Source organism: Phyllostomus discolor, chromosome 9, assembly GCF_004126475.2.
Source record: "Phyllostomus discolor isolate MPI-MPIP mPhyDis1 chromosome 9, mPhyDis1.pri.v3, whole genome shotgun sequence".
In the NCBI taxonomy this organism is placed as follows: domain Eukaryota; kingdom Metazoa; phylum Chordata; class Mammalia; order Chiroptera; family Phyllostomidae; genus Phyllostomus; species Phyllostomus discolor.
This window is the reverse complement of record NC_040911.2, coordinates 49,801,779-49,825,886: the sequence shown is the minus strand read 5'-3', so window position 1 is coordinate 49,825,886 and position 24,108 is coordinate 49,801,779. Positions and strand designations below refer to the sequence as shown.

Genomic DNA, 24,108 nt, shown 5'->3' with positions numbered 1-24,108 from the left:
TAGCATAATGTCCTCAATGTTCATCCTTGTTGTAGCATGCGTCAGAACTGTCTTCCTTTTTAAGGCTGAATAGTGTTCCACTGCATGGATAGACCACATTGTGTTTATTCATTCATCTGTTGATGGACGCTTGGGTTGCTTTTACTTTTTGTCTATTGTAAATAATAATACTATGAGCATGGATATACAATCTATTCCAAACTCTGCTTTCAATGCCCTTGAATCTATACCTAGGAGTAGTGCTGCTGGATCATATGGTACTTCTGTGTTCAGCTTTTTGAGGAACCACCATCCTGTTTTCCATAGCAGCTGCACCATTTTACATTTCTACCAGCAACATGCCAGGGTTTTCATTTTTCTACATTCTGGTCAAAAATAGTTATTTTTTCTCTACTAGCCATTCTAGTGCATCTAGTGGGTCCAAGGAAGTATCACTTGGTGTACATTTCCCTAATAATTAGTAATGTTGAACATCTTTTAATGTGCTTATGGACTATTTGTGTATCTTCTTTGCAGAAATGTATATTCAATCCCTTGGTCAGTTTTTAACAGGATTTTTTTTTAGTTGACCACTTACTTTTTGAAATAACTGGCATAAAGAAACCAAAGACATCATAAATGAGGGTGCACTTTTGGCCCCTCTGTGGACACCATCAACAAGGGGGCAGCTGAGCTATGGTGGGATAAGGGGGCACCGCTCTGTTTTGTAGACAGATTTAAAAAAATTAATTTGTGCTCTTAATTCCTTGGATTGAATGAAAATGAAAATACCTACAGGAACAGCTAAGGGAAACAGAAGTTGAAGCCTATATATTGCATTTGATCTAGTGTTTTCCTTTTCCAAGATGCTATTCTTAAGTAGTAGCCTTTCAAGATTAATAAAAGGGAAGAGTTTTTCAACATGAAGAGTAATTTGTACTATGAAATATCACCTGCTTTATGAATTTACTCTTTTTTTTGGACCATGTTCTAACAAATGATTCTCATCTGAGAAGACATCCTCTCCCAGGCTCTCCAATTGGGCTTCTATATCACTCCCTTCCCCTGAAGTTCAGGAAGGGCCTATTTTAAAGTCAGAGTTTCTATACTCAAAAACTGTGAAGATTAAAGCACAACATGTTTCCTTGTCGCTATTCTTTACACCAACTATAAAAAGCTTTAATTCCAAAGGGGGAAGGAAAAGAAAAGAGACTTATACAATTCATCTCTTGAAAAAAAATCAAAATTATTCTAAAAATGAAATAATCAACCTTAAATTTTGTAAGGGAGCAATGGTCTAGGTAAAGAGTAGGGTTTTGCCCACTCTCCTTTCTGATTCCTGTCCAGAGCCATGGTAATACATTAAATAACCACAGCTTGCATGGACAGGGCATTTGAATCTGAGGAAGTTCAAGTGCACTGCCTCCCAAAAAGACCACATGTACACTTTACAGATGAGTTCACCAAGGCACAGAGAGAGAATAATGTGGCTCAGGCAACTTTATAAACCAAAAGTAGAAACTGGAATATAATTTGGTCTTGGGGCTTACTGAGAACTACTTCCTGGCCTCTGGCTGCCTCTGAGGTTGAGGTCCTACAAAGAACATGTTTCCCCATGAAGGATTCCAGTCCCTGGAAAAGGTTTTCTCTGGCTAATGACTGATAGGGATTCTCCAGCTTTCTCCTGTTTCCTGCCAATATTTATTTCTGAAGAGTTGGTTTGTCATTTGCTGACAGTATCCACTTGTTTCCAGCATCTTCCCAGAATGGAAGAAATTACTTGACGTGATCTTGTTATGAATAGATGAACTAGAGAAACAGGCTGAATAAAACATTTCTTGGGCTAAAATTTTGTTTGAGGAGGAAGAGAAATGGGAACAGATGATGAAAAGTTTCTTTCATAGAGTTTGTTCCATGCGATAAAAAACACATTAATGTTTCTCAGGAAGAAGCCATTGCCATAGCCAATGATCGATGCTGACAACTTTTTACAACTACTATTCACCATGTCTTTGATTAAATTTCTACTGTAGGTATTCCTACAGTTATACCCTTTCCAGATTTTCTCCATTTCGTGTTAAGTTCTTTAAGGCCAAGACCAATCAATGTGTTCTCTCTGTCTTACTTCCCATGACATCTAGAAGGATGCAATAGGTATGGTAAAGGTTTTAAACTGACTGACTGATTTAAAATATCACTGGATAGTTTAAAATATGACTACAGTAAGGCAGCATTTATCACAAATGATGATAGCTGACTGGCCTGATGATAGGGGCCTCTTGGGGTGCTTTTCAGATCTTTGATCTTGAGAATTTATGATCTCAGGCTCATTTTGACTATCTAAAGGCATCATGATGACTACACACTCTGAAAGAAGCAGGGTGAGGAGCCATGGCCATACATGTTGGGTCTGTCTAACTGTAGCTTAAGGGGCCACTGCTGCAAACAGGCAGTCTGTCTGGAAGAGCAACACTACATTTCCAGAAATGGGTTTTCTAAGTTTACAATCTAAGACAGTAGCTCACAAAGGCCTTCCTTGTTTTATGACATCAGAAAATCACACAAATGATCACAGAATGTTCCACACATGGTGGATCATTTTGCCTCCACCATGCCTATGCATATGCACTACGTATATACTCAACAGCTAAGATGAAAAGAACCACAATAAGCTGGTTCTTTAATAGAAATGACTTTAAAATCGTTTCAGAAGAAAATTTTTATTTAGTTTCTATTTGTTTGTTTCTTCTCCTATTAAGTTGATTTAAACAGTTAAAGCAGACTTATCTGAATAATTAAATTTGCTGTAAGTGCGGTGGACCCCCCAGTTTGACCTGTTTTTCCTCATCCTCTCTCCAGAGTGTGGAGCCAGTACTTCCACACAGCAGGGACTTAATATCAACTCTCTGAATGGCTGACTTCTTGCTTGCTCAGGCTTTCCCTGTCCTTCAGCCTTCTTGCCTTTCAAGACAAGGGTCCCCAACCCCTGGTACATGTCAGGATGCAAGCAAAGCTAGCCCGAGCTCCGCCTCCTGTTTCCCCCACCCCACCCATCCTCCACAGGTGAGCTTTGCTAGCCCAACACCTCCCCTCCCTGCCCCAAGATGGTCCGTGGTGCCAAAAAAGGTTGAGGACTGCTGTTTTAAGGGATGAAATGTTTGCCACTGGCATTGCCCCTGACAACAAGTATTTCTTGGTCTGTTAATTCCTTAAATTAAGCAATCCTGCATACCTGTTGGTCTGCTGAAATACTGTGGAGTCAAGCCACATAAGAAACTGTTTCTGCAATAAAAGTATAAGACTGCATCTGTGTAGTGCAACAATCACGTGATGTTTCATACCTGGCCTATGTGGATATAAAAAGTCCACATGACCTTTCAGCATCAAAATCCCATCATTCAACCTCAATTTCAGATAGTATGCAACATTTGCAACCTTGGAGTTCAAACACCTGGCCCCAGTAAGCAGGATCACCATTTTCTTTAGAAATCAACCTTAACGTTAGTGAGACATCTGAAACCATTTTAGGTCATGAGTCCCTAAACCTCTCAGTCCTCTACCACCTCTTCCATCTCCCCTCATCTCGGCAAAGCCCTCTCGTCTCCCTGCACTAGCAGAAAGAGAAGGGACAGGATTTCTTCTATGAGCACCTGGCTCTTTCTGTGCTTACTCCTGTGATACCCACTCACCCTCCCACCGGGGAGCCACACCAAGCACACGCCTAGGGAGAGACCCTCTCTGCTAAAGATCTGTCTCCTGGAGTTGGGCTGACAAGTCCACTGCCCACGGGTCACCTGGTCCAAAGACCCTCTGATGTCACAGATATCAGAAAGTCTCAGAGTTAATCTATATTTTTCTAATACTCTGAAAAGACTTGGAAAGGCAAGATTCCTCAGAAAAAAATACTTGTTCATTCAGTCTAGACTCTACAGGTTTCTACAAAATTCAAGAAAGTGCACAAGTAACTCCTTCTTCATTTACAGTGCCCAGTTGCTCTTAAAAACATTTGGTGCTTTTCTCCCTCTGATGTGCAGTCCCACTGCTGTACTGTGCTGGGCGGAATATTTAAGATAAGTAGCTTAGGGAAAGTTGTCGGAGCTTCTGACAAACCCTTTGATTTACAACCCTGTGGCTAAATCAGTGCAGGATTTTGGAGAAAAAAACAATTCTATTTGCTGATGAGTCTCATACTGAGGCTTCGGCATTACCATCGACCCCAGCAATCACTTGCTTTTAATTACATTTTGATTCTACCACATGAAGAAATGTACCTCACTAACTCTTCAACTGCACAAGAATCTAGGTAGAGGGTAATGGCTGCCCAAATGTTAAACTCAATTCAAACAAAGCATCTTCGCTCAGGGTTATTTTAAGTGGCCTTGATTTTTTTTTCTAATGAAGAGTAGCCAATTTCATCCTGAGAGAATCCTCCCAGCACACCTGATTTTCTTCAAACATAATTTATTTGCCAAAGGACTCCGAACCACACAGCAAAGCTGTATAAAACTTAGAAAAACAAGATGATTTAACGATTCTATTTTTACATGGTGTCCCGTTTCCAGAGGGGTTGAGACTAGTGGTTTCAAACTCAATTTAGCATTTAAACTAATTTTCAGCCAGGTCTCAATGGACCAGCAATTAGGGAAGGCAAGGAGTTCAAAGGGGTAGGGGCATGCGGTCTTTCCTGATGCGTTCCCAGTTCCCACTTCCCACTTCTTCTTCCTGCAGACCCAGCAGGCAGGGAGCACCTGAGGCTTTGCTTTTGGTATCTGGAAAAGCACCAAAAGCCAAGTCCATTTATTCCTTCTCATAGCTGTCCTGGGGAAGGATTTAAAAACTTCCTGAAGACTCTGCTGCACACTGCAGGCCAAGACCTACAATGCCAGGGACAACAAGAGAAGAACGAGCCCTTTCAGGTCCCAGAGCCAGGCGGACCTCAGGGCCTAGTCTTCGAAGGACCCCCCTTCCCCAGCTGGCAGCCCCAGCAGTGGACAGCACATGCTGGGCTCTGGATGCCTGCCTGCCTGCCTGCATCCTCCTCCTCCCAGGCCTGCCGCCATCCCCATCTGTGGCCGCAGCACTCTGGGCCCTGGAGTCCTAACTTTGAAAGATGTGTTTTAATTTTGGTAGTGATTGTATGTAGGTAATTTAAGATCATGGCACAAATGTCAAAAGGTACAAAAAATATAGTGATAAATTCTGTCTGTCTCCCAGTTATTTAGTCTCCCTCCTCAGAAGCAATCATTACATTTTCTATGTACCTTTGTAAGCTTATCTTCTTCTTTTGTGATTAATTTTACACAATGGTATCATACTTTTCATGCTATTCTATGCCTTCCTTTTTTTTTTTTCTTAACAGTACATCTTGGATAATATCTAAGACCCAAGGTTCCTTCCACCCTTAATATTTCTTGAATGAGGGAATCAAACCTAGGGTTTGAAGGGTTTACTTCTTAAAAAACTGGGTAAATGTTCCCACAACTGCCTTATCAGAGGAGGGAAGAAGAAAGGGGAGGACAGGTTTTCTAGCCAGGCACCATAAAACACTTTGATGGCCCTGGTCAGCTGTCACTCTCATGCCTCTAGGAGCCACACAGCCAGAACAGTTACTTACTCCAGGCCAGGGGAGAAGGGAACTTCGGTGAGGGGCCCTTTCCAGAGGCAGAGAGCATTCTGCACATGAACCCAATCGAATCTTCTATTTTTACCATTTTATAGAAAAGGAAAATTAAGACTCCCAAAGGTCAGGTAATACTACTATGCCCCACCACTGACGACAAGAGAATTGGGCTCCAGGATTGGCTACCATATCCAAGTTCATATTCTCACCAATTTATTGAGACAATGTTTAAAAAACACAAAACTCTGCAACCATTTTTTGTTTATAAAAATTCTAAAAAGGTTGGCCTTACAACTCTCATCCTTAATTCTCCATGCCAATGTTAGTAACTCACTTTCAGTATATTTTTCTTCCCAGAGCCACAACTGTACGCCTTTCCTCTCCCCAAAACTAGGCTCTATTTAGTGAGGGATGCTGACCAGGAGAACTCTCTTCTTCAGACCCAGAGGAGGGAGGAAGACAGTATCATCTGCAGCTACAAGTCTTAGGAAGATTGATTTTGTCTTTTAGACTTTCTGATGAGCCATGCCATCAGAAGTGCCACAGTGAATTTAAGGGAGAAGAAAGAGGGATGAGAAAACAAAATGGCCATATTAATACCTTTTTTTTAGAGTCCTAGAAAGCACTTGAGATCAAAGAGCCTACATAGGTATCTGCAGGTGAAGAAACAGAACCTGAACCAGAGTATTTACAAATGACCAGCCCAAGGTCAGGCACACAGCTAGAAAGAGGGGTCCCAACTCCAGCCCAGGCAATTCTGGGGCTGCACTGTGCCTACTCCTTGAGCAATGCAGCCTCCTTTCTCCTTCCTCTTTCCTCAGCCCCTTTCCTCACTGTCCCTGAGTTCTGGCAGTCTTGCTGCTCATTAGTGTCTCCCCTACAGGGTGAGTAGGGATGAAAGGGACTCTGCTGGCTTAGCTGATCTTCACAAAGGTTCAGGGTGAGACAGGGGCTAGTGTTCCTGGCTCGCATGAGTTTCTGAATTATCTGTGGGCCATTTTTACTTATGACATTCTTACCTCCCATCACCAGAAATAATTTAAAAGTTGGCTGGCTATACTCAGAGGAAACAAAATGTATGTATGAAAATCTCCTTTCCTCTGCTGTTATCACACACCAAAGACTTCAACAAAAGTGTAATTTAGCTGCAACATTCAACACAGACTCTGGGTAGTGCTACCAACTGGAAAGGTCTTATGATGGAACTGGAAGCTCATTACTCTTCTGTTTTACAAAAAAACCCCCAGGCACTCAACCAGGTACCACCCTGTGGAAGATTCTCCCTCTCGATGCCTTTGCATCACTGTGTGGAATGGTCACAGCTTAGCCCCCACCCATGACCTCCCAGCCCCTATCCCAAGAGGACATCTGGAAGAGGGCATGAACAAAGCTCTCTTGCACACTGCCCTAACTCACCTTTTCCTTCTTAGTGCCTCTGGCACTCCTGAGGCACAACATAGTAGACCTGGCTCCCATTCTCCATTGGAAGTACCCTTCGTGGCATCTGAGCTACCTGAGTGTGGAGAGCTCAAGGAGCTCTGGGCCTGAAGCCCTTGGCCCTCAGTCAGCTTCACCTCACTCAGGAGACTGTCCCTGACAAGCTGCCTCAGGAGGAAGCAGCTTCCACCACGTGGGCTTCCTCGGCCGATTTCCCACCATTATAATAAGGGTGACTTTCATTACATAAGCTCACAATAACACCACTAAAAAGATAACACTGAGTGGTCTTTGGCAGGAGAAGTATGCTGTGATCACTCCACTAGTCATGAATGAGTTCAAAGAACTAAGAAGAAAAAAGAGTAAAAAAAAATGAATAACCTGCCAAACAAAATCAAATAGTACCCTGCAATTAGAACTGTTGTTCTAGAGAAAACTGTCTGCCACCCTAGCCGACCACGATCAGCACCCTGCACACCCTCCATGTGTTGAGCTTCTCTCACTTCTGGAGTGGGAATGATCACGTTACATGATGACATGAATTCTGAGACCATGGGAAGGAAATGCTTAGTGAATTCCAAATATAAGTACTGGACTATCATTTAAGAAAAGAACATTGTGAGGTTTTAATTGTTTCCTGCCCCTCTCTGTCCTCTCTTCTGATTACAGTGACTTTACATTTATGTAAGTCAAGTGTGGGGTCTGCAGGAAGGTTTGAGTTCAAGTTCCACTGAAACTAATTAGGTGACCTTGGGCAGGAGGCTGATCCCTTGAACCTTAACTGCCTCTTCTGCCTATAAGAATGGTGGTATCTGTCTCAGAAAGCCATTGTGAAGTCTGAAATGTAGGTGGGAAATCCTCACGGGGTCTACAGCCCTTTGCAAACAGCACTGTCACAGTTTCCCTGGGACAGCCCCACCTCCTCCAGGGCTGCCATCACTGCCGTGCTTGTCTGTCTTTCCCACATGTAGTTAGAACATCTCTGTATTTCCTTCATGCTTTCCTGTTAGAATCACAGACAAGGTTCCTAGAGTGTTAGAGTTGAAAGGAGCCTCAGGGATTTTCTAGGACAACCACCTGAGACCCTACCATACCACCAACCCCCAACCAACCACCCACATCAAATAAGAAAATCAAGGCCCCAAATCACAGAGGAAGCTGGTAGCTGACCTAGGTTTCCTGACTCTGGCTACATGTTCCTCCCCCAAAGTCCTCTGAGAATCCTTTCACCTCCCAGCAGTCCCTCCCTCATGACTCAACTCTTCTCTGTCATGGGGTCCCTTTGACTCCATTGACACAACAGGCCTTTAGGTCCCTCATTTTACTTCACAAAAAGGAGGCTGCAGGGCCCTGAGGGCAGTCAGTTTCAGGGTACCTTCGCATTCTGCAGTGGGGGCTGGTAACTGGATGGCCTGTAGAATGTCCTCTGAGAGGCATCAGTATGGATGTCACCAAGGAACAGCTCCTCCACCAGGCGGTCCAGGTGGTGCTGCAGGTACTGCTTCTCCACCCGGAGCAGCTGCAGCTCATGCATTGCGAAGTTCACGGCCCTGGTGCACTCACAGCCATCTTCCTCCTGCAATAGGTCGTAGGGCACATCCTGCACCCAGGCACCTCCAGCAGGGATGAAGCCAGGGCACGTGCGGTTCACCAACTGGCTGAGTCTCTCAGCAACCGCCTCCGTGTGGCAGATGACCTGCACACTGTGCAGCTGATAGTCAGCTTCTGTGCCCCCACGGATGATCCAGGAGGCCTGGCGCAGGCGGATCTTGCCCCGGATGATGAGTGTGTAGGTGGGGCTTGTACAGCGGTTGCCACTATAATAGAACTGATAGGCCTTGAAGGTGTTATTGTGGTAGAATCTATAAGACCTTGTGATGAACTCTGGGCCTGACCTCACTTCACAGCTGAAAAAGAAGTGGGGAAGAAAGACTTTTTTTATGCCCAAAGGCATGAGAAAGAGATTCATTCTAGTGTTAAGAAATTACAGTAATAATAATAATATGCTTACACTGTTCTAAGCCATGTATAGATACCAGTTCACTGAATCCTCACAATAACCTGTGAGTGAGGTAGGTATTATTACTATTGTCCATATTTTACAGATGGAGAAACAGAGGCACAAGAGATTAAGAAACATGGCTATGGTCATATAACCAGCCAGCATCAGAGCCAGACAATGAACCAAAGTGGTCCAGCCCTAGTGCCTATGAGCCTAATCGCTCTACTCCAGAAAGTCATTCATTCACTTTATGTACAAACCAGGAGAGCAAAACCTGCTATCCACAGTTCCACCCATGGGCCTAACTTACAGAGAAATTTCTTCCTTCCTGGTAGGAAGAAGGAAAGAGTATATTTCTGACCTATAAAAGAAGTTCCCCTAAGCGAGTTCAGAAATGACTTAATTTCCTTACAACTTCTGTTTTGTGGACCTTGTCTAGAGCAGGCAGATGCTAGATATCCACCTTCCCAAAATGGAATGTAGTCTTGGGGAAGCGCCACTTAAAGGTCAGAAATTCACCCTCTCACCCAGTCAATTTTCCCTCTAGAAAAATAAAGAGGCAAATAGTAAAATTAAACTAATATAACAACAATAAGAAGGGTTCCTTTTGTTTTGCGCTGTTGACAACCAAATGTTTTCTGTTGTGGCATTAGATAAATTCTAGATTCCTAGGTCAGAAATACTTGGCCTGGGTCAACAGAGCACAAACGGCTCAGCAGGCTTTAGCTTAGCCATGCTCCTCACACTGCTCTGATTGTAACCAATTTGCAGACATGCAGCGTAGCCCCCGCCCCAGACTGATGATGGAAGTCTCTTTCAATGTATTGGGCAAAAAATTTGTCTGTCTATACCTTTTGCTAGATCCTAGTCTCAGTTACAGGACTTTCATCTCATTAATTTTGGCCTTATAAGTTTGCTCAGGTCTATAATATATAGCATCACCCCACCCTAAAATAGGGCCCCTGGTATTCTCTTTTAGCAGCTGTTGTTTTTTCCCTTATCATAGTGCTTCTTTGTGTGCTTCTTTGTAAAACTCTTGAAGACAAAGACCATGTTTGTTTTGTTTACTGTTATAAATACAAAATCTAGAATAATGCTTAGCACACAGTTAATACTTGTATGCTCAATAAGTATTTGTTAAATAAAATAATAAATTACTTAAAAGTACATCACATTAAGATTCTTAGTGTAAGTATTTGTGATTTATTTATTTTGAGAAACCTCATTTTTATGGAAAAGAAACCTCTGGGTCTTCATCATTTTATAAAATTCCTTTTTCTTCTTCTCTGTATTTATTTAATCCCTCCCCAAGGTACCCAGACACTGCAAGGGAGAAGTGATCAGATCCCAGAGTTAGCCTTGTTAATTCTCAACAATTTAATGGGTAGGAGAAAAACTGCAGGTCTGCCTCTAGGTTATTTTTAAAAGCTCTAATGGAAGATAAGCCAGAGCTCAAACTGGGATAAATCTCAGCTCCACAGCCTGGAAAAGAATCCAAGAACTACGGCTTGCCCAGTAAGGTAGCTTGAAAACCTCTTAACTTACTCTTAGAACCCTGAAGCCATATATTCAATTACCAGAATATGGCTGGAATATTTAGATGATCAGAAACTTGCAAATCATGTTTCAGGGTTGGGGAAACACAGACTCCTAATTTCACTTGCTAATGGTTTCTTTTTATACAGCAGTGGTCCCACAGAGTTCAGTAAACAAGGACCTATTCACTCACACCCTGTGGCTAACAGTGGTACAATATCATCTCTGCTTTAGCTAAGATTTCTACAGTATTTAACTCTGTTTCTTTACCAACCAGAATTTCAAAGTGTTGTTTGGTTCTTAGAATTTAGACAACACTTAAGTCATTGTATATTATAAAAAGTCTACATCCATCTAAGAGACCCTAAGAAGGGCCTTCCACAGAAGTGTGCTCCCCAGTCCCTCCTGAGCCCCTCTTACCCAGTGGACACCCAGTGGCCCTCAATTGCTGGTGGCATCTGCACAGTGATCCTTGCACCATTGTGGAGATGTTTGAGCATGTGATGACACTGTGATTCCTTGAATGCTCTCCAGGCACTTTTCTCTAAGGACCTAGGATGTGATCTGCTATCTGGATGAAGGAGGGCCGAACCCTCTCCCAGCCCTGAAAAAGAACAGTGGAAGTCAGCAGAAATGTGGGTAACAGCACTGCAAGTGGGAAATGCACACATACCCCCACCCCACCAGGCTATATCACTGCCTCCACTTTCAGAAACACACAGTCCAAAGTGGGAAGTGTCCTGGGAGATCATTTCCCAGGTAAGAGAACTGAGATCCATGGTGATAAAAAACATGGACTTATGTGAGGTCAGCTGGCGAGTTCCTGGCAAATACTGAGCTCCAATTCATGCAATTATGAAATAGCAAAAGGCCATGCAGCTAAATGAGGTGTGTAGTACAGACAAATGAATGTCACACAGAATGTCAAGGACAGAAATGGACATATTCTAGAGCCACCAAAGAGGAGATATGACTTAAGGGAGTAGTAAGAGAGGGGTTATCAGGAAGGGTGAAATATGCAGTGACACATTTAGGTAAGGAAGGGAAAGAGTGACAACAGCCTCAGTGAAAAGGGAATTTTGATGGAATGGAGAAAAGCCCAGAGAATAGCTCAAAAGACTCCCCACTGTTGATCTGCTCCTTCATGTAGTTCCCATCTGCTACGCTGGGTCATGAACCTTCTGGTTTCTCAATCTCCAAACGGATGCTCTCTCAGTGGGTGCAGGTCATATTCCTGCCCTACAATGAGGGAAGGGCATGACATTTTCCCCAATTAACTTCCAAGTCTGGCCCCTCGTCACCCCTATAAGTCAGTGACTAAATATGCAATATAGAGTTTAAAATTAAGAGTGATTACAAGGAGACTGCACATTTCTTATTTTCCACAGGTAAAGGAATACTAGGCCTGAGTTCATCTTCAGTATAAGTAGTTTATCCTACAAATAGTAGTGAACTCTCACCGGCCTAGTGTCCAGAATAAGGCAATAAGAAAAAATGAAATTATAATCTGACAGGCCACTGTTTCCTTTGAGATTCACTTTTGAAGTAATTAACAAATCAACAGGTCTTTATTGTGGACCTACCATGTTTTCAGCACCCTATTAGCAAAGAATACACTAGTCAGATATATGTACAAAAATAAAATTAAAATATATGCAAAAATAGATAAAATGTACCCATTAAAATGCTATCTATGAGAAAGCAATGATATGTTTTTAAATCAGTGCCCGAATAATTTCATAAAGAAACCATGGTTTATCACAGATCTTTTGAAAATGAAAAGTTAGACCCAGAATACAGCGATTTATACCACCAATATGATGAAAATCTACTGGAGAAACTCAGTAGATTTTCTGCAACAGGTTGATAACATGCAGACATTCGCCAAGATTCAGAGGGTTGACCAGAGCATTGACTTCTAAGTTTTTTGAAATTCTTATCAAAAGCACTGAAAAGACATCTCTACAAGAAAAGTCTCAGCGTCCTCCTGTAAGTAAAATGCTACCCTGGGAATGAACAACAGCCTAGGACTGTTCTTGCAAATCTTAAATGAAGTGAAAGGCAATGAGGCAAAGACACTATAGGTATGATTTGACTAAATGATACTTGTAAAAAGAGAGTGTAAAACAGCATGATTGTATCATGTTCAAACTAAATGCAATCTCACTACCAACCGTTCAGCTAAACCAGGTGACTCATACCTGAGCTAGAATGAAAGGCTGAAACTAAGAAATCTGTGCCTAGTGGTATCAATATTAATGCTTGTAATTGTTAAGGGAGAATCTCCTACTCTATAGCCTCGTACTTCCACCCAAGGGAAAACACTTCCACTAGAGTGATTCCCTGGATGGTCTCTCTCTATCCCTCATTCATCCCTCCCCAAGTGTAGTAGTGTATGTGATGGAGGAGGAACAAGAGTATTTGACTCATTTTTTTCTCTCTCTGTTCAAAAGGCAGCATGTTTTCAAAATACCTGCATTGTGATCAGCTCCCTGCCATGGAGTAAGGACCCTTCCCCTTTGGTTGGTGGGCTATGGCATTGTGCCAGGTAGGAATCAAGGGATGAACTATTAGCAACCCTACTACCATGGACATCTCTCTATACTGTGTCTCTGATCAAGTATTTATCATGATTTCTAATGTTTTAATCCCCATTTGCTTGACACCTGTGTTGATCTCTCAGTGAGTACTAGTCACTGTATCTCCACCAACCCCAATAGTTATAATTATCTTGATGATAAAAAGCATTTCCTGAATTCTCTGTTAGGCAATCAAGGAATAAAACATAGTACCTCTTGCTATCTGGTGATTAATTACAAGGTGGCTAACTTAAAATAGATTGTTTCTTAATTCAAGTCATGAGGCATTGAGAGTTGGGGAAGATTCTACTTTAAATATGAAATTAAGCATATCAACCTAGCTATGTTCTAAAAAACGATTTGTAAACCCTTTTACACCCTGCAAATGTTTTCCTGTAGAGATAAAAAGCCTGAGGGATAGTGGATATGGGTGAAATCTCCAGAGCTGGGCTGCTTGAGTTTGAAACTGGATCTGCCACTTAAAGGATTTCACCCAATCCAAGATTTCAATGATTGTTAAGATACATCCTTATTTTATTACTAGTGGTAAAAACACTTGCATTTTAATGATGACACAATGCCTTAACAATAATCTTGAGATACTCATGAATCATGCACAGCAGCCTCTGGTTGCTTTGACATTTCTCTTACCCATTCAAAAAGCTGTGGCAATATCTTGCCATTGCTTTGCACTGCTTCACATGTAACAGGTAACCCTTCTGCTCTGTACATATCTCAGTAAAAAACACAAACTCGCCCTCATCTTTTTGTGGGTATCTTTCTTTCTAAGCAACTGACTATGCCATGTGAGAAAATATGGAATTGAAGTTCTTTCTCCAGTGATCAATATTTGCTTCACTAATGTCAAACAGCACTCTACTGATCTATCAATAGGCCTGTCTGATTTTCACAGTGGTTTCTCTTTTGTGCTCAGAGCATAATTTATAAGAGTTATGGAGGAAAAAAAAGCAAGCAACTTGGCTCAAATGTTTACTCTATTTTCAAAACCAGCCTATTTGCAACTAACCTCAAGATACAGAATACCAAGGATGCACATAAAGGAAGTGAGTGACGGGATGACATCTGTGCATGATGTGATGAGCAGCTGTGCCCAGGTTCACACAGGCAGAGATAGCGTCATCCACTCAAAGCTGCTGTCTCCAGGCTAATGGGGACTGAAACCTTCATCGACCTTAAGGTGTACATCCATTGCAAAGATCTTAAAATATGAACAAAATATGTATCTTACCACTGATGAAACATGCTATTAGCACTGTGACCTTAAATTACTTAACCTCTCCAAGCTTCAGTCTCCTCATCTGTAAAGAGGGGATAACATCCCATCCATTAAGGTTAGTATTAGGATTAGTTTCTTCAATAAAAGACCTGGCACATAGTTCTCATTAAATGTCAGCTCTTGTTATTTTAAATGATAATTAGGCTCTTAGACCACCCTCAAAAAGTCTTTTCTAGCTAATAGTGCAGTTAAAATGATGGTAAAAGTCATCCAGAGCCAGGTTCCTTCTGAGTTCTGGGAAAGACAGAGTACTCAGAGTAAAGATAGGGCCCTCAGGTAAAGTGAACTGATAACCGGGATGTAGAAGAGAGTGGGACCCAAAGTGCCAGTCTCTGGTTGTTGACAAGTTACACTTGGTTTAACAAATACCTATTCACTATTACTCCATATATTTTAGAGGCCAGAAGCATAAAGGAGAATAAAGATAAGTTTTTTTTTGACCTTGAGACTGTTAAGGTCTCACTGGCCTAGATATCAGAGAACAAGGGTAGAGATGATGAAGGAGGCTCTGGGAAGAAAGCTGGAAGTTCAAAGGCAGAGGAAGGAGGGTTGAGGTCAGGATGTGCATGGGCGATTCAGAAGGCTAAAGTCACACAGGAAAGGAGCCTACAGTTAGTTATACTTTTTAGCCAGAGGTGGAAGAAATAAAATCCACGAGTGACCAATGTGCAATCATTAAAAAGCAGGCCAAAAACAAATAAATTACTCAGAGTTTCTAGAGTCAAATCTCCATTTTATTATTGAGCTTATTGGACAATGAGCAAGGTTCATGAACCTGGCAAGGCTGTGAGCCCAGGAGAACGTCAGAGTGAGCAGTCAGATGGAAAAGAACTCTACAGTTAGCATAGTACTCAGGACCCAGTGATTTTGGGTTCCCACTCCAAGGTGAGAATGTATTTTCAGGGTAAAAGAACAGGGAGCTGCTATTTTTTCCTTTTTATCTTTCCCCTTCAAAGTGCCCACCACCTTGATTATTCTTAGAGAACAAAATTAAATGTGTCAGATAAAAGTAGGAGTTGCTGTAGGCAAAAGAAACTGTCTCTTAGGTCTATAGTCAACTGACAGTCATCTCCAGTATTTACTTGGCTCATATGGAGTGACAAATATGGACAAGCTTCTTGTGTGTGCTTCTTGTATTAAATGGCTGGGAATTAAAAAGTCATTGGGAACACCAAGTTCAGCTGCAGGAGAGGCCAAGTGCAAAAGCTCTATCTTTATAACCCAAGACTTCCTTCTCAGGATCAGCCATAGAGTTCCCTCCAAAGAGACTAGACATGGACTTCTGGCCAAGCCAGGGACCCCTGAGTTCACGGCATCACCTAGAGTTGTCATATACAATGTGAAACTGAAACTAGCAACTCACTCATTCATTCAGTCAGAAAGTTTCAGAAGGTCCAGGCATTGTTCTAGGCATGGAAGCTACAAACATGCTTCAAGGAAGTCTCAGTTGTATGAGAAACCAGGCCTCAGATGGGCTTGTAGAGGGACACATAGGGACAACAGAAGGCTCTGAATTCTGCTTGTTGGGGTTCAAAGAGGGGTAGATAGCCCTTGAAGACTGATTGGAAGTGACCTAGGCAGAGTATACAGTACAAACACAAGGAGGCAGGCAGGAGAGATCTTTGTAGGAGGAACTGGAGACAACTGGGTGGCGGGAGATGGGTAGACCACTGGAGGACCCAGGACTGAGGATCAGCAAAAGAGTGGCAGGGCCCTGGTGAAGAATGCCATATGTGTCATATTGAGTGTGAATTTAACTGGAAAGGTGAAGAGGAACTGCCAAAAGATTTTAAGCAGTATAATGGCACGATAAGAACTGCATTTGGAAAGCTCGATTTTCCCCTATTTGGTGGGATGGGAAGCAGATCAGAAGGAGAAAGGTGAATTATGAAGTTTCTACAATGGTTCAGTGTACCATTTTGCCTGAATAAGTAAGAAAGATAAAAGAAGGGAACTGCTTTCAACAAACAGAAGCAAATCTTTTTTGTACTCTTGGAACAGTACTGACCATCTTCTGCATGTTGTCAGGAGAGGTATTAAAGACATTATATTAAAAGAAAAGTAAGACAGGAAGAAGGGAAAGAGAGAAGGAGGGAAGGAGGAAAGCGGACACCTCTATTAATTTAGCACTACATCTGAAGAGAAATTTTTGTAAAATATTTATATGTCCTATTTTAATACCTCTTAAATTGTGTAATCTAGCATCCTGGTACTTAGCAATGCATTACATCAAGTATGGTAACTAACTACAATGATAATTCCTGTCTGAATATACCTCTTATTATAATAATAAATGTGCTTATTATATATAATAACTTTTTCAAACCTCTACTTAATTGGATTTCTTGCATTATTGGAAGTGTTGACTAATTACAATATTTGGTTGTTGAAAATCCTGCTATTGTATGTCTTAATGATCTTTCTCAGATGATTTTGATACTTAACATGACTCAACGTCCTTATTAGGAACATCACTGCCCCAAAGATGGTACTTTGGATACAGAGGTACTAGAATGAACAGGTAACAGCTCTGTTTAAGCCATGAGAGGTTTTTTCCTCTTATTTTTCTTATATGACAAGAGTGACAAAGTATGTGTGTGTGAGTGAACACACAAATAACATCGACATTTTGTTTAATTGAGGATTCCAAATGTTTTGGTTAATTGAGAAAACTAACTGGATTCCCGTTCATTAAGATTTTGCTGTAAATGAATCCAAGAAAATAGCATCTTAAGGATCAAACAACTATACAGTAAGAAAGCAGCTGTGAGTTTCCAGTCTTTAAGGTAGCTTTAGGTTAAGTAATCTAATACATTCCTCCTTTTCCTGTACAAAGTAAAAATTATAATAATTGTAATAACTAAAGTTTGTATAACACCTGACAATCCACTTTATGCATTAATCAAATGGTAGTTACAATACAGGTATAAAAAGGAGTAAGTGGAGAACTATACTTTAACGTAAAGTGTTACTTAAAAAGCCAATCCACAATCCCAGCTAAACTGGAAGCTCTCCATAGCACTGTTCCCAGCCCAGTGGAATGCTGAATAAGGAAATTATCAAAATAATTTCAGTATAAAATGGTCTCCAACATCAGGGGTCCACACCTGGGCCCAGATACATTTTTATGACAAATAATATGCTAAGCAAGTGTGGGAGGGGGAAAAAAGTAGACTCTGGTAGGAAATTGTTCACCTGTTGAAAACAAATCAATTGGTGAAGACTTTAGTTTACAATTTATAGGTTACTATTTCTAGAGAACTGGAGCATGTGTGTGCCTGCATGAGCATGTGTGTGAGTGTATATTTGTGCATGTGTGTATATGTATGAATGATTTACTCCAAAGGAATAAATTACTCCACAAGAGTAATCCTAAAGACTGAAGAATGATCTTAATTACTATCATCATTGCAATACTCTACTTTTCAGAGAGTGAAAACTCCCAGTGCTATCAAATAAAAAACCAGATTTCCCAATAAAGGTATCATGTAGGGTTGACCATTTATGCAGAGATTTACATCCTAAATACAAAGCCTATGTGACCAGGCAACTATTTACATCACTGAATTGGCCATGTCATGTGTTCAGAAGGCAGTCCTTAGCACAATTTTCAAAAGGGACAAATGTAGTACTTCCTCTATGGTTATCAACAGCAAAGCTTATTCCTAAATTAGTGCTACCCTCAAAAAGCAACACAGTGCATTGATGGGACCAAACAGAAAGATAAAAGGTGTGGGAGAGGAAAGTGCTACAATGACTGCTTCCCATTTAAAAGTTAATATTCATTCACTCAACAGTTGAGAGCCTACTATGGGTGAGGTTATCATTTAGGCATGGACCATTGTTTTTACATGTGATAGGAAAAGTGAAAGGACAGTATACTCCATGTCTACATCCCCAATTTTTCTAGATACATTCTGCAGTTTTTCACCTGCCTATCTAGATTGACAACCAAAAGTTCCAAACCAGGTTATATGTAATAAAATGTAAAATTAGCTGGGAAGGAAACAATTTTCAAGCACACTTTGAAAACTAATCTTTGACCATGTTAGTCTGTATATATGTTCTTTAATGCTTATAAAAAGCATAAAAAGCAACTAAAAAGGATAAATAACTATAATGTCAAAATATTAACAATGGTTGTCTCTGGATAGAAAGTTTTAAATGATTCTTTTCTAGCTTATTTTGCACGTTTCTATACTTTATGTAATGTGACATGCAGTCCTTGATAATCAGAGTGAGAAAATATTCTCAAGTTAGAACTGGTATGATACAAACTTGAAGCAGATAAAATGAGACTGATTAAATTAAATGCAGGTAATTACTTAGCCATGAAATTGCCCTGCCCAATTAAATAAGCAGTCATTACTGTAAATGTGTGCTTTGAAGTGGATAGACTCCCGCACAGCTTTTCATGTTTTGGAATAAAAGCACGTACGTATCGCAGACATACTGGGTTTTACTATAGTATGGGTACCTGTGCTTACCAAGCTCTTGTTTTCATTTCCATTATTTTTTTAGATAAAAGCAAAGAGAGCTGCTTTTGCCAATCTTTAACGCTTCATGTCTAGAAGTATTTTCCTTTTATGAGAAATATAATGAAGTCGAGATTTCAAATTCCTGGCCTCATTTGACTTTAGTCAAACACGAAGTAATTTTCTATGTCTTTTTCTTCTAATGCCATGGTCCCCAGGCTAGACACTGGGGTTGAATCACCGATTGCTGAATTTGCATGTTGGGTTTGTAACTGACTGCTGCTGCTACACCCATGCTCTTCAGCAGAGCTGTGTGCACGTGCAGTGTGTATATTGTGTGTGGTGTGTTTGTGCATGTGTGTAGTATGTCCCCTGCCCCAGTTCCCTGCCCCAGTCAGGGAAATGCTGCAGGTGACATCCTCCCAACTCTGGGGCTCTGCAATAAGCTTTTCTTCCTCAGCCCTAGATATTCTTCCTCAGCCCTTGAAAGGGAGGCTGTTCCTCCTCACAACCTCAGTCTCTAACAAGCAGTAACACTTGGCACATAGTGGGCTCTCATCAATGTACTTATTGAACAAAATGGGTAGCTGAAAGAATGAATCTGGAAAACCTTTATAGAACAGAATATAGAATACTGTTAATTATTTTGGGATGACACTATATCCTTTTTCTAACTTAGATACCTATCATGTGACCTTCCAGAATAATTTTGCTCCCCAACTTAAGAGAATAAATAACGTGTAGATGTAAAATTTTGACACAGTGAGAAGTCACGCTTGGATGATGACAGCAGGTTTTATACTGAAGTTTCTTCTGTAATCACTTCAACTCTATAGCAGAGTCTATTGACATGTCCTGCTGTGGACGCTTTCAGTAGAGGTATACAATCACTAACCTACCTTCTCATGTTTCTAGTCTTAAATGTTTTATACTTTAAGTGATTATCTTAAGTTGTTATCAGCCTGTCCTAAACAGTATGTAATTACACAGTCCTGTCATCCAATCATATCTAGTTCTTTTCTCATTTAGGGAGAAAAAGGATAAAGATGACTGTTATAGATCTGCTTAACCTTCTGTTTAAAGCAAGTCAATTTATTTCACAAAATAATATTTAATATCTTTAAGAACAGATACTAAATCTGTGCTATGTTATGAACAGGTGCTAATCTGTGTTTTTGAAGCTGAATGATTTTTGTGGCTTTTCACCTAGGAGACAAAGCAGTGATAATGAACATCTTCCAGCTGCATACCTTAATGACATTAAATAGGTTTCTTTGGATTAAAAAATGAAACTATTTTCAGGTGTTGAGGAAGAGGAAAGTAACACTGACATGTATACTTTTATGCCATCAGATTTGAATTTGAGTTGTGCACTACATTTCCAGTTTTAAAAAACAGCAAAATTAACAATGGAGTCCAGTCTTGCCAGAGCTTAATTTACTCATCAACAGGACCTAAAGGTGACTTGTAACTTGCAATTAGTTGAAATAAAAGTAACCAAAAACCTGAACAGAGACTGGGTGCCAAACATAATAGCATCCTCACACAGAATCTTCATGAAGACCTTGTGCACTTTTAGTCATATTAATGTGACTTATTAGCGTAACACTCTGAATGATGTCTGAAACTAAATGTATTGTTTGTCACAAGTATATACATAATCAAAAAAAATGTTTTTACGTACCAATCACTACCACTCATTGACAAATGGTCTCTTATAGTTAGCAAAATAAAATGCTTGTCTATCAGGAAAAAAATCACTAAGCCATTCTAAGGAGATTTCAGGTAATTTCCTTCAAACTAAAAACATCTATTAAAATATATGATCAAGAGCCATTATTACAGAATTTTTAAATGCTTGCAAAACCCCTAGCTATAAAGTACAAAGACAGCCATTCTTCTGAGTTAGGTTGATTAATACCCATTTTCTGTTAAAACTACTTTAATCAAGTAAAAATCAGGCAAAAAAAAAAAGAGGAAGGGAAGACTACCCAATTCTTTCCGGTGTTTTATGTTATCCTAATGAATTATGACAAGCCTTTTCTAATCCAAGGATTTATACATCGAACAACTATTCCCTCTTTATATTCTTCCCTAAAATTGGACACTCCCTGCAGGAGGTAAGTAAACCTTTAGGGGACTTCAATGTTTTTGCCATTGTAGATTCACTTTGAAATTGGGTAACTTTTTGTAGGGTTATCCATACCCTTCAATTAAACTTTGCAAACCTTTGTTTTTTACCCTTTTATTCTCTTTGTCATACACACACACACATACAGTGTGAGCACACATGCACACATGTGCAGGGCCTGGCCCCTCAGTCTCCCCATATACCACATAGACTGTCCCCTCTGCACGCTCTCCCTCCAGACTGTTCTCCTGGCACAGGGTGCAGCTGGGTCTGCGTAATCCCTGATCCCAAGGAGTTCAGGCCAACTCAGATTTGAATTTGGATATTTGGGGCTATACCCAGACCTCACTAGGACAGACTCAGGCTCTTGTTACCTGCCAACTATTAAAATCCCAGCTGGTACTAGTCGGGAAAAAAGTATAATTACAACACCCCCCCCTTCTCAGAGGAGGGAGAAAAATCTCAGTATGAATTAGGTCAGGTTGCATCTCTGAGGATCATTTTTGTAGTCCAAATGTCAATGGTTTTATGTAAAAATTTCTATTTTGCCAAATTTCAAGTAATTTTTCATTTTAAACTCATTTGACCATACTATCTTTTTTCTTCACAGATATTACAACCGATTTTTTTAAAGGGGACAATTTTCTCTGTTTCATCTCTCTCACCCTCTTTTTTCTGGTGTGTGTGGCAGCTGCTGTTTGATCTGTTCATTGGCTCTGATCTGTTTCATGTTTCAGCCAAAGATTAAAACTACTCTGTAATTCTAAGCAGATGGGCCTAGGAGTGCAACCCTATAATTATACCTTCTTTCTTTGGCCCTCGAATTGCAAGCCTTCCATCCTGACTTTTAAAGTCTGGGATCACTAGAGTTCAGAATACACCTTGGCAATCAGGCAGGTCTGGCCCAGCCCAACATGTATACAAGGCCTGTGGAGCTGTGCTGCCCAAGCCGCTGCCTAAAGCAGGCCTACAAAAAAACAAACAAAACAGTACAAAACAAAACCCCAGCCGTGTACAGGTTAACCTGCAGGTCTTGCAGGTTAACTTTCCTAGATCTTCTGCAGGGGTGGAGGGCATAGCTTGATCTTCACTGCTATTTACAATGCATTCCGAAGCTCTGTCCAGCTGCAGTCCTTCTCAGAAATCTGGAGTGTTCTGAGGGTACCGATCTGATCTGTGAAGGTTTGGGGTGGTGGTGACAGGTCGAGGAACTACAGCCAAGCTCCTAGTGAAAACCTTCTGCTCAAAAATCAGGTGTCCACCATTAAGGAAAGTTCGCTCAGAACATCTGAATCAGCACCATGCCTTCTGCCACTGCCTCTGCATCTGATGATCAACACCAATCTACCACAAAATCTGCCCTGGCGACTCCCTAGCAATTGTCTTATTTTTTCTCGATGCAATTCCTGGAACTCTTAAAGTGCTGATGTCTCTGGTTAAGAGTTTACTAGAGCTCCTGGGAAAATGTGGCACATGAAGCGGAGACAAAATGATCAAGCAACAGCCTGAGGGATATAAGGCGTCAAGTTCTGCAGAATTTAAGAGACTGGTATTAATTATCACACCTGGGCTATTAGAAGTCCCCTACTCCTTGAAACTGCATCCAGTCTACTTGAGAGAAAACCCCATCACCACCCTTTCAAAAAACACTAGTTCTAGAAAGGGCACACAGAAACACCCGCGAGCTATTTTTCCGCTTAAATAATCATAGTTTCTCTTTACGGTCCCATAAAGGCTTGGACCACATCAGGAGCCCCTCCTGCACTCTGACATTTGGGAAACAGGATCGCAAAGCCTGCGATTTCATGACAGTCTACATTCTGAAAACCCAACAGTGGATAAAAGTTTTCCCAAGGACTTGAGGCAGTCCATTCAGGAGATCAAAGTTGTGTGTGAGATGTTTGCACCCTTCCAGAAAGAAAACTCCAGCCGCGAAAGGGCTCTGGGCGCTGCCTGGGGAGAGGAGCTCAGAGCCTTGGAAACGCCGAGTCGCTCTTCCAGGGGTGAGCAGGAAGAAGCGGAGACTCTGCTTGGCTGGCGCGGGGACAGGAGCTGCCGCGAAGAAGACTGGTTCCGCGGGGAAGTTTCTGCCGCTCTCCGGGATCCGACCCTCCGGCGCCGGCCAGCGGCCAGTCACCACCCCCCATTCCGAGGAACTCACCATGAAGCAGCAGGGCCGGGAACAGGTACGTGAGTAGGAGGCGGCACAGACAGGACATCTCCAGTCCTCCTCCGGGACCTCCCGCGTGCCCCGAACCACTCGAGCCGCTAGCCTTCCGGGGTCCCTGCTCCCCGGGAACCGCAGCTGAGCCGCTTGCGCTCTGCCCTCGGGTCCCCAGCCTGGGACGACTCGACGAGGCGGCGGTGCCGAGAGGGACCAGAGCGTCGGCACAGGGACGCGGGGGCGGGTCCGCTCCTCGGCTCCAGCTCGCTTGAGGCCAGGCCAGGCCCTCGATCATTCGGCTGCGGAATGGGGCCCCATACCCGGGGGGCGCGGCGCTGGGGCTGCGGGGCACGCGCTCCCTCCGTGCTGGCGGGCCCCGTGCTCCCAGCCCGAACCTCTCCGAGCTCCGGGTCTCTCCGTGTCCGTCCTCCCCTGGTCCCTTGCTGGCCGCTGCAGCAACGTGCGCCACTCAGAGCTGCAGTGGCTGCCACCGCCAGCGCAGCTGCAGCGTCTCTTCATATTTCCCTAACGCCGCCGGCGCGGCGGCGGGGCCGCAGGGTGGAGGAGGGGCCGGGGGCGGGGTCCGGGAGGCAACGCTGCGCCACCGCCCCCAGAGCCGCCGCCGGGCTCCGAGCGCGGAGACTTGAAAGAGCGCGTGAGACACAGCTTCTCTCCTCCCGCCCTGCTCTCCAAACTCCCCCTCTCCCCGTCTCCCCCGCCCTCTTCTTCCCCCCTCCCCTCCTCTCTTGCCTCTTCTCCTCTGAACCCCCGCACCCGGCCTACCACTTCCCTCCACCTCCTTTTCTTGATTCTCCTCATTCCCAGCCCCCTCCTCCCGAAAGTGCCTCTTTTCTCCAGTCCACCCGCTCTGCGTAACCCCTTCTCTTC

General features: G+C 42.3%; 1 protein-coding gene across 1 annotated transcript in view; it reads right to left on the bottom strand.

Moving 5' to 3' along the window:
• APCDD1 (APC down-regulated 1) overlaps positions 1-23,777 on the bottom strand; it is a 31,553-nt gene extending 7,776 nt beyond the window's left edge. Inside the window, exons 1-3 of the mRNA XM_028523980.2 lie at positions 23,218-23,777; positions 10,995-11,178; positions 8,412-8,943 (exon numbers count right to left, since the gene is read on the bottom strand). Of these exons, the coding sequence (XP_028379781.1) occupies positions 8,412-8,943; positions 10,995-11,178; positions 23,218-23,515 (1,014 nt within the window). The 5' untranslated portion in view covers positions 23,516-23,777. The remainder of the gene's footprint in view (positions 1-8,411; positions 8,944-10,994; positions 11,179-23,217) is intronic.
• Positions 23,778-24,108: the final 331 nt, after the last annotated feature.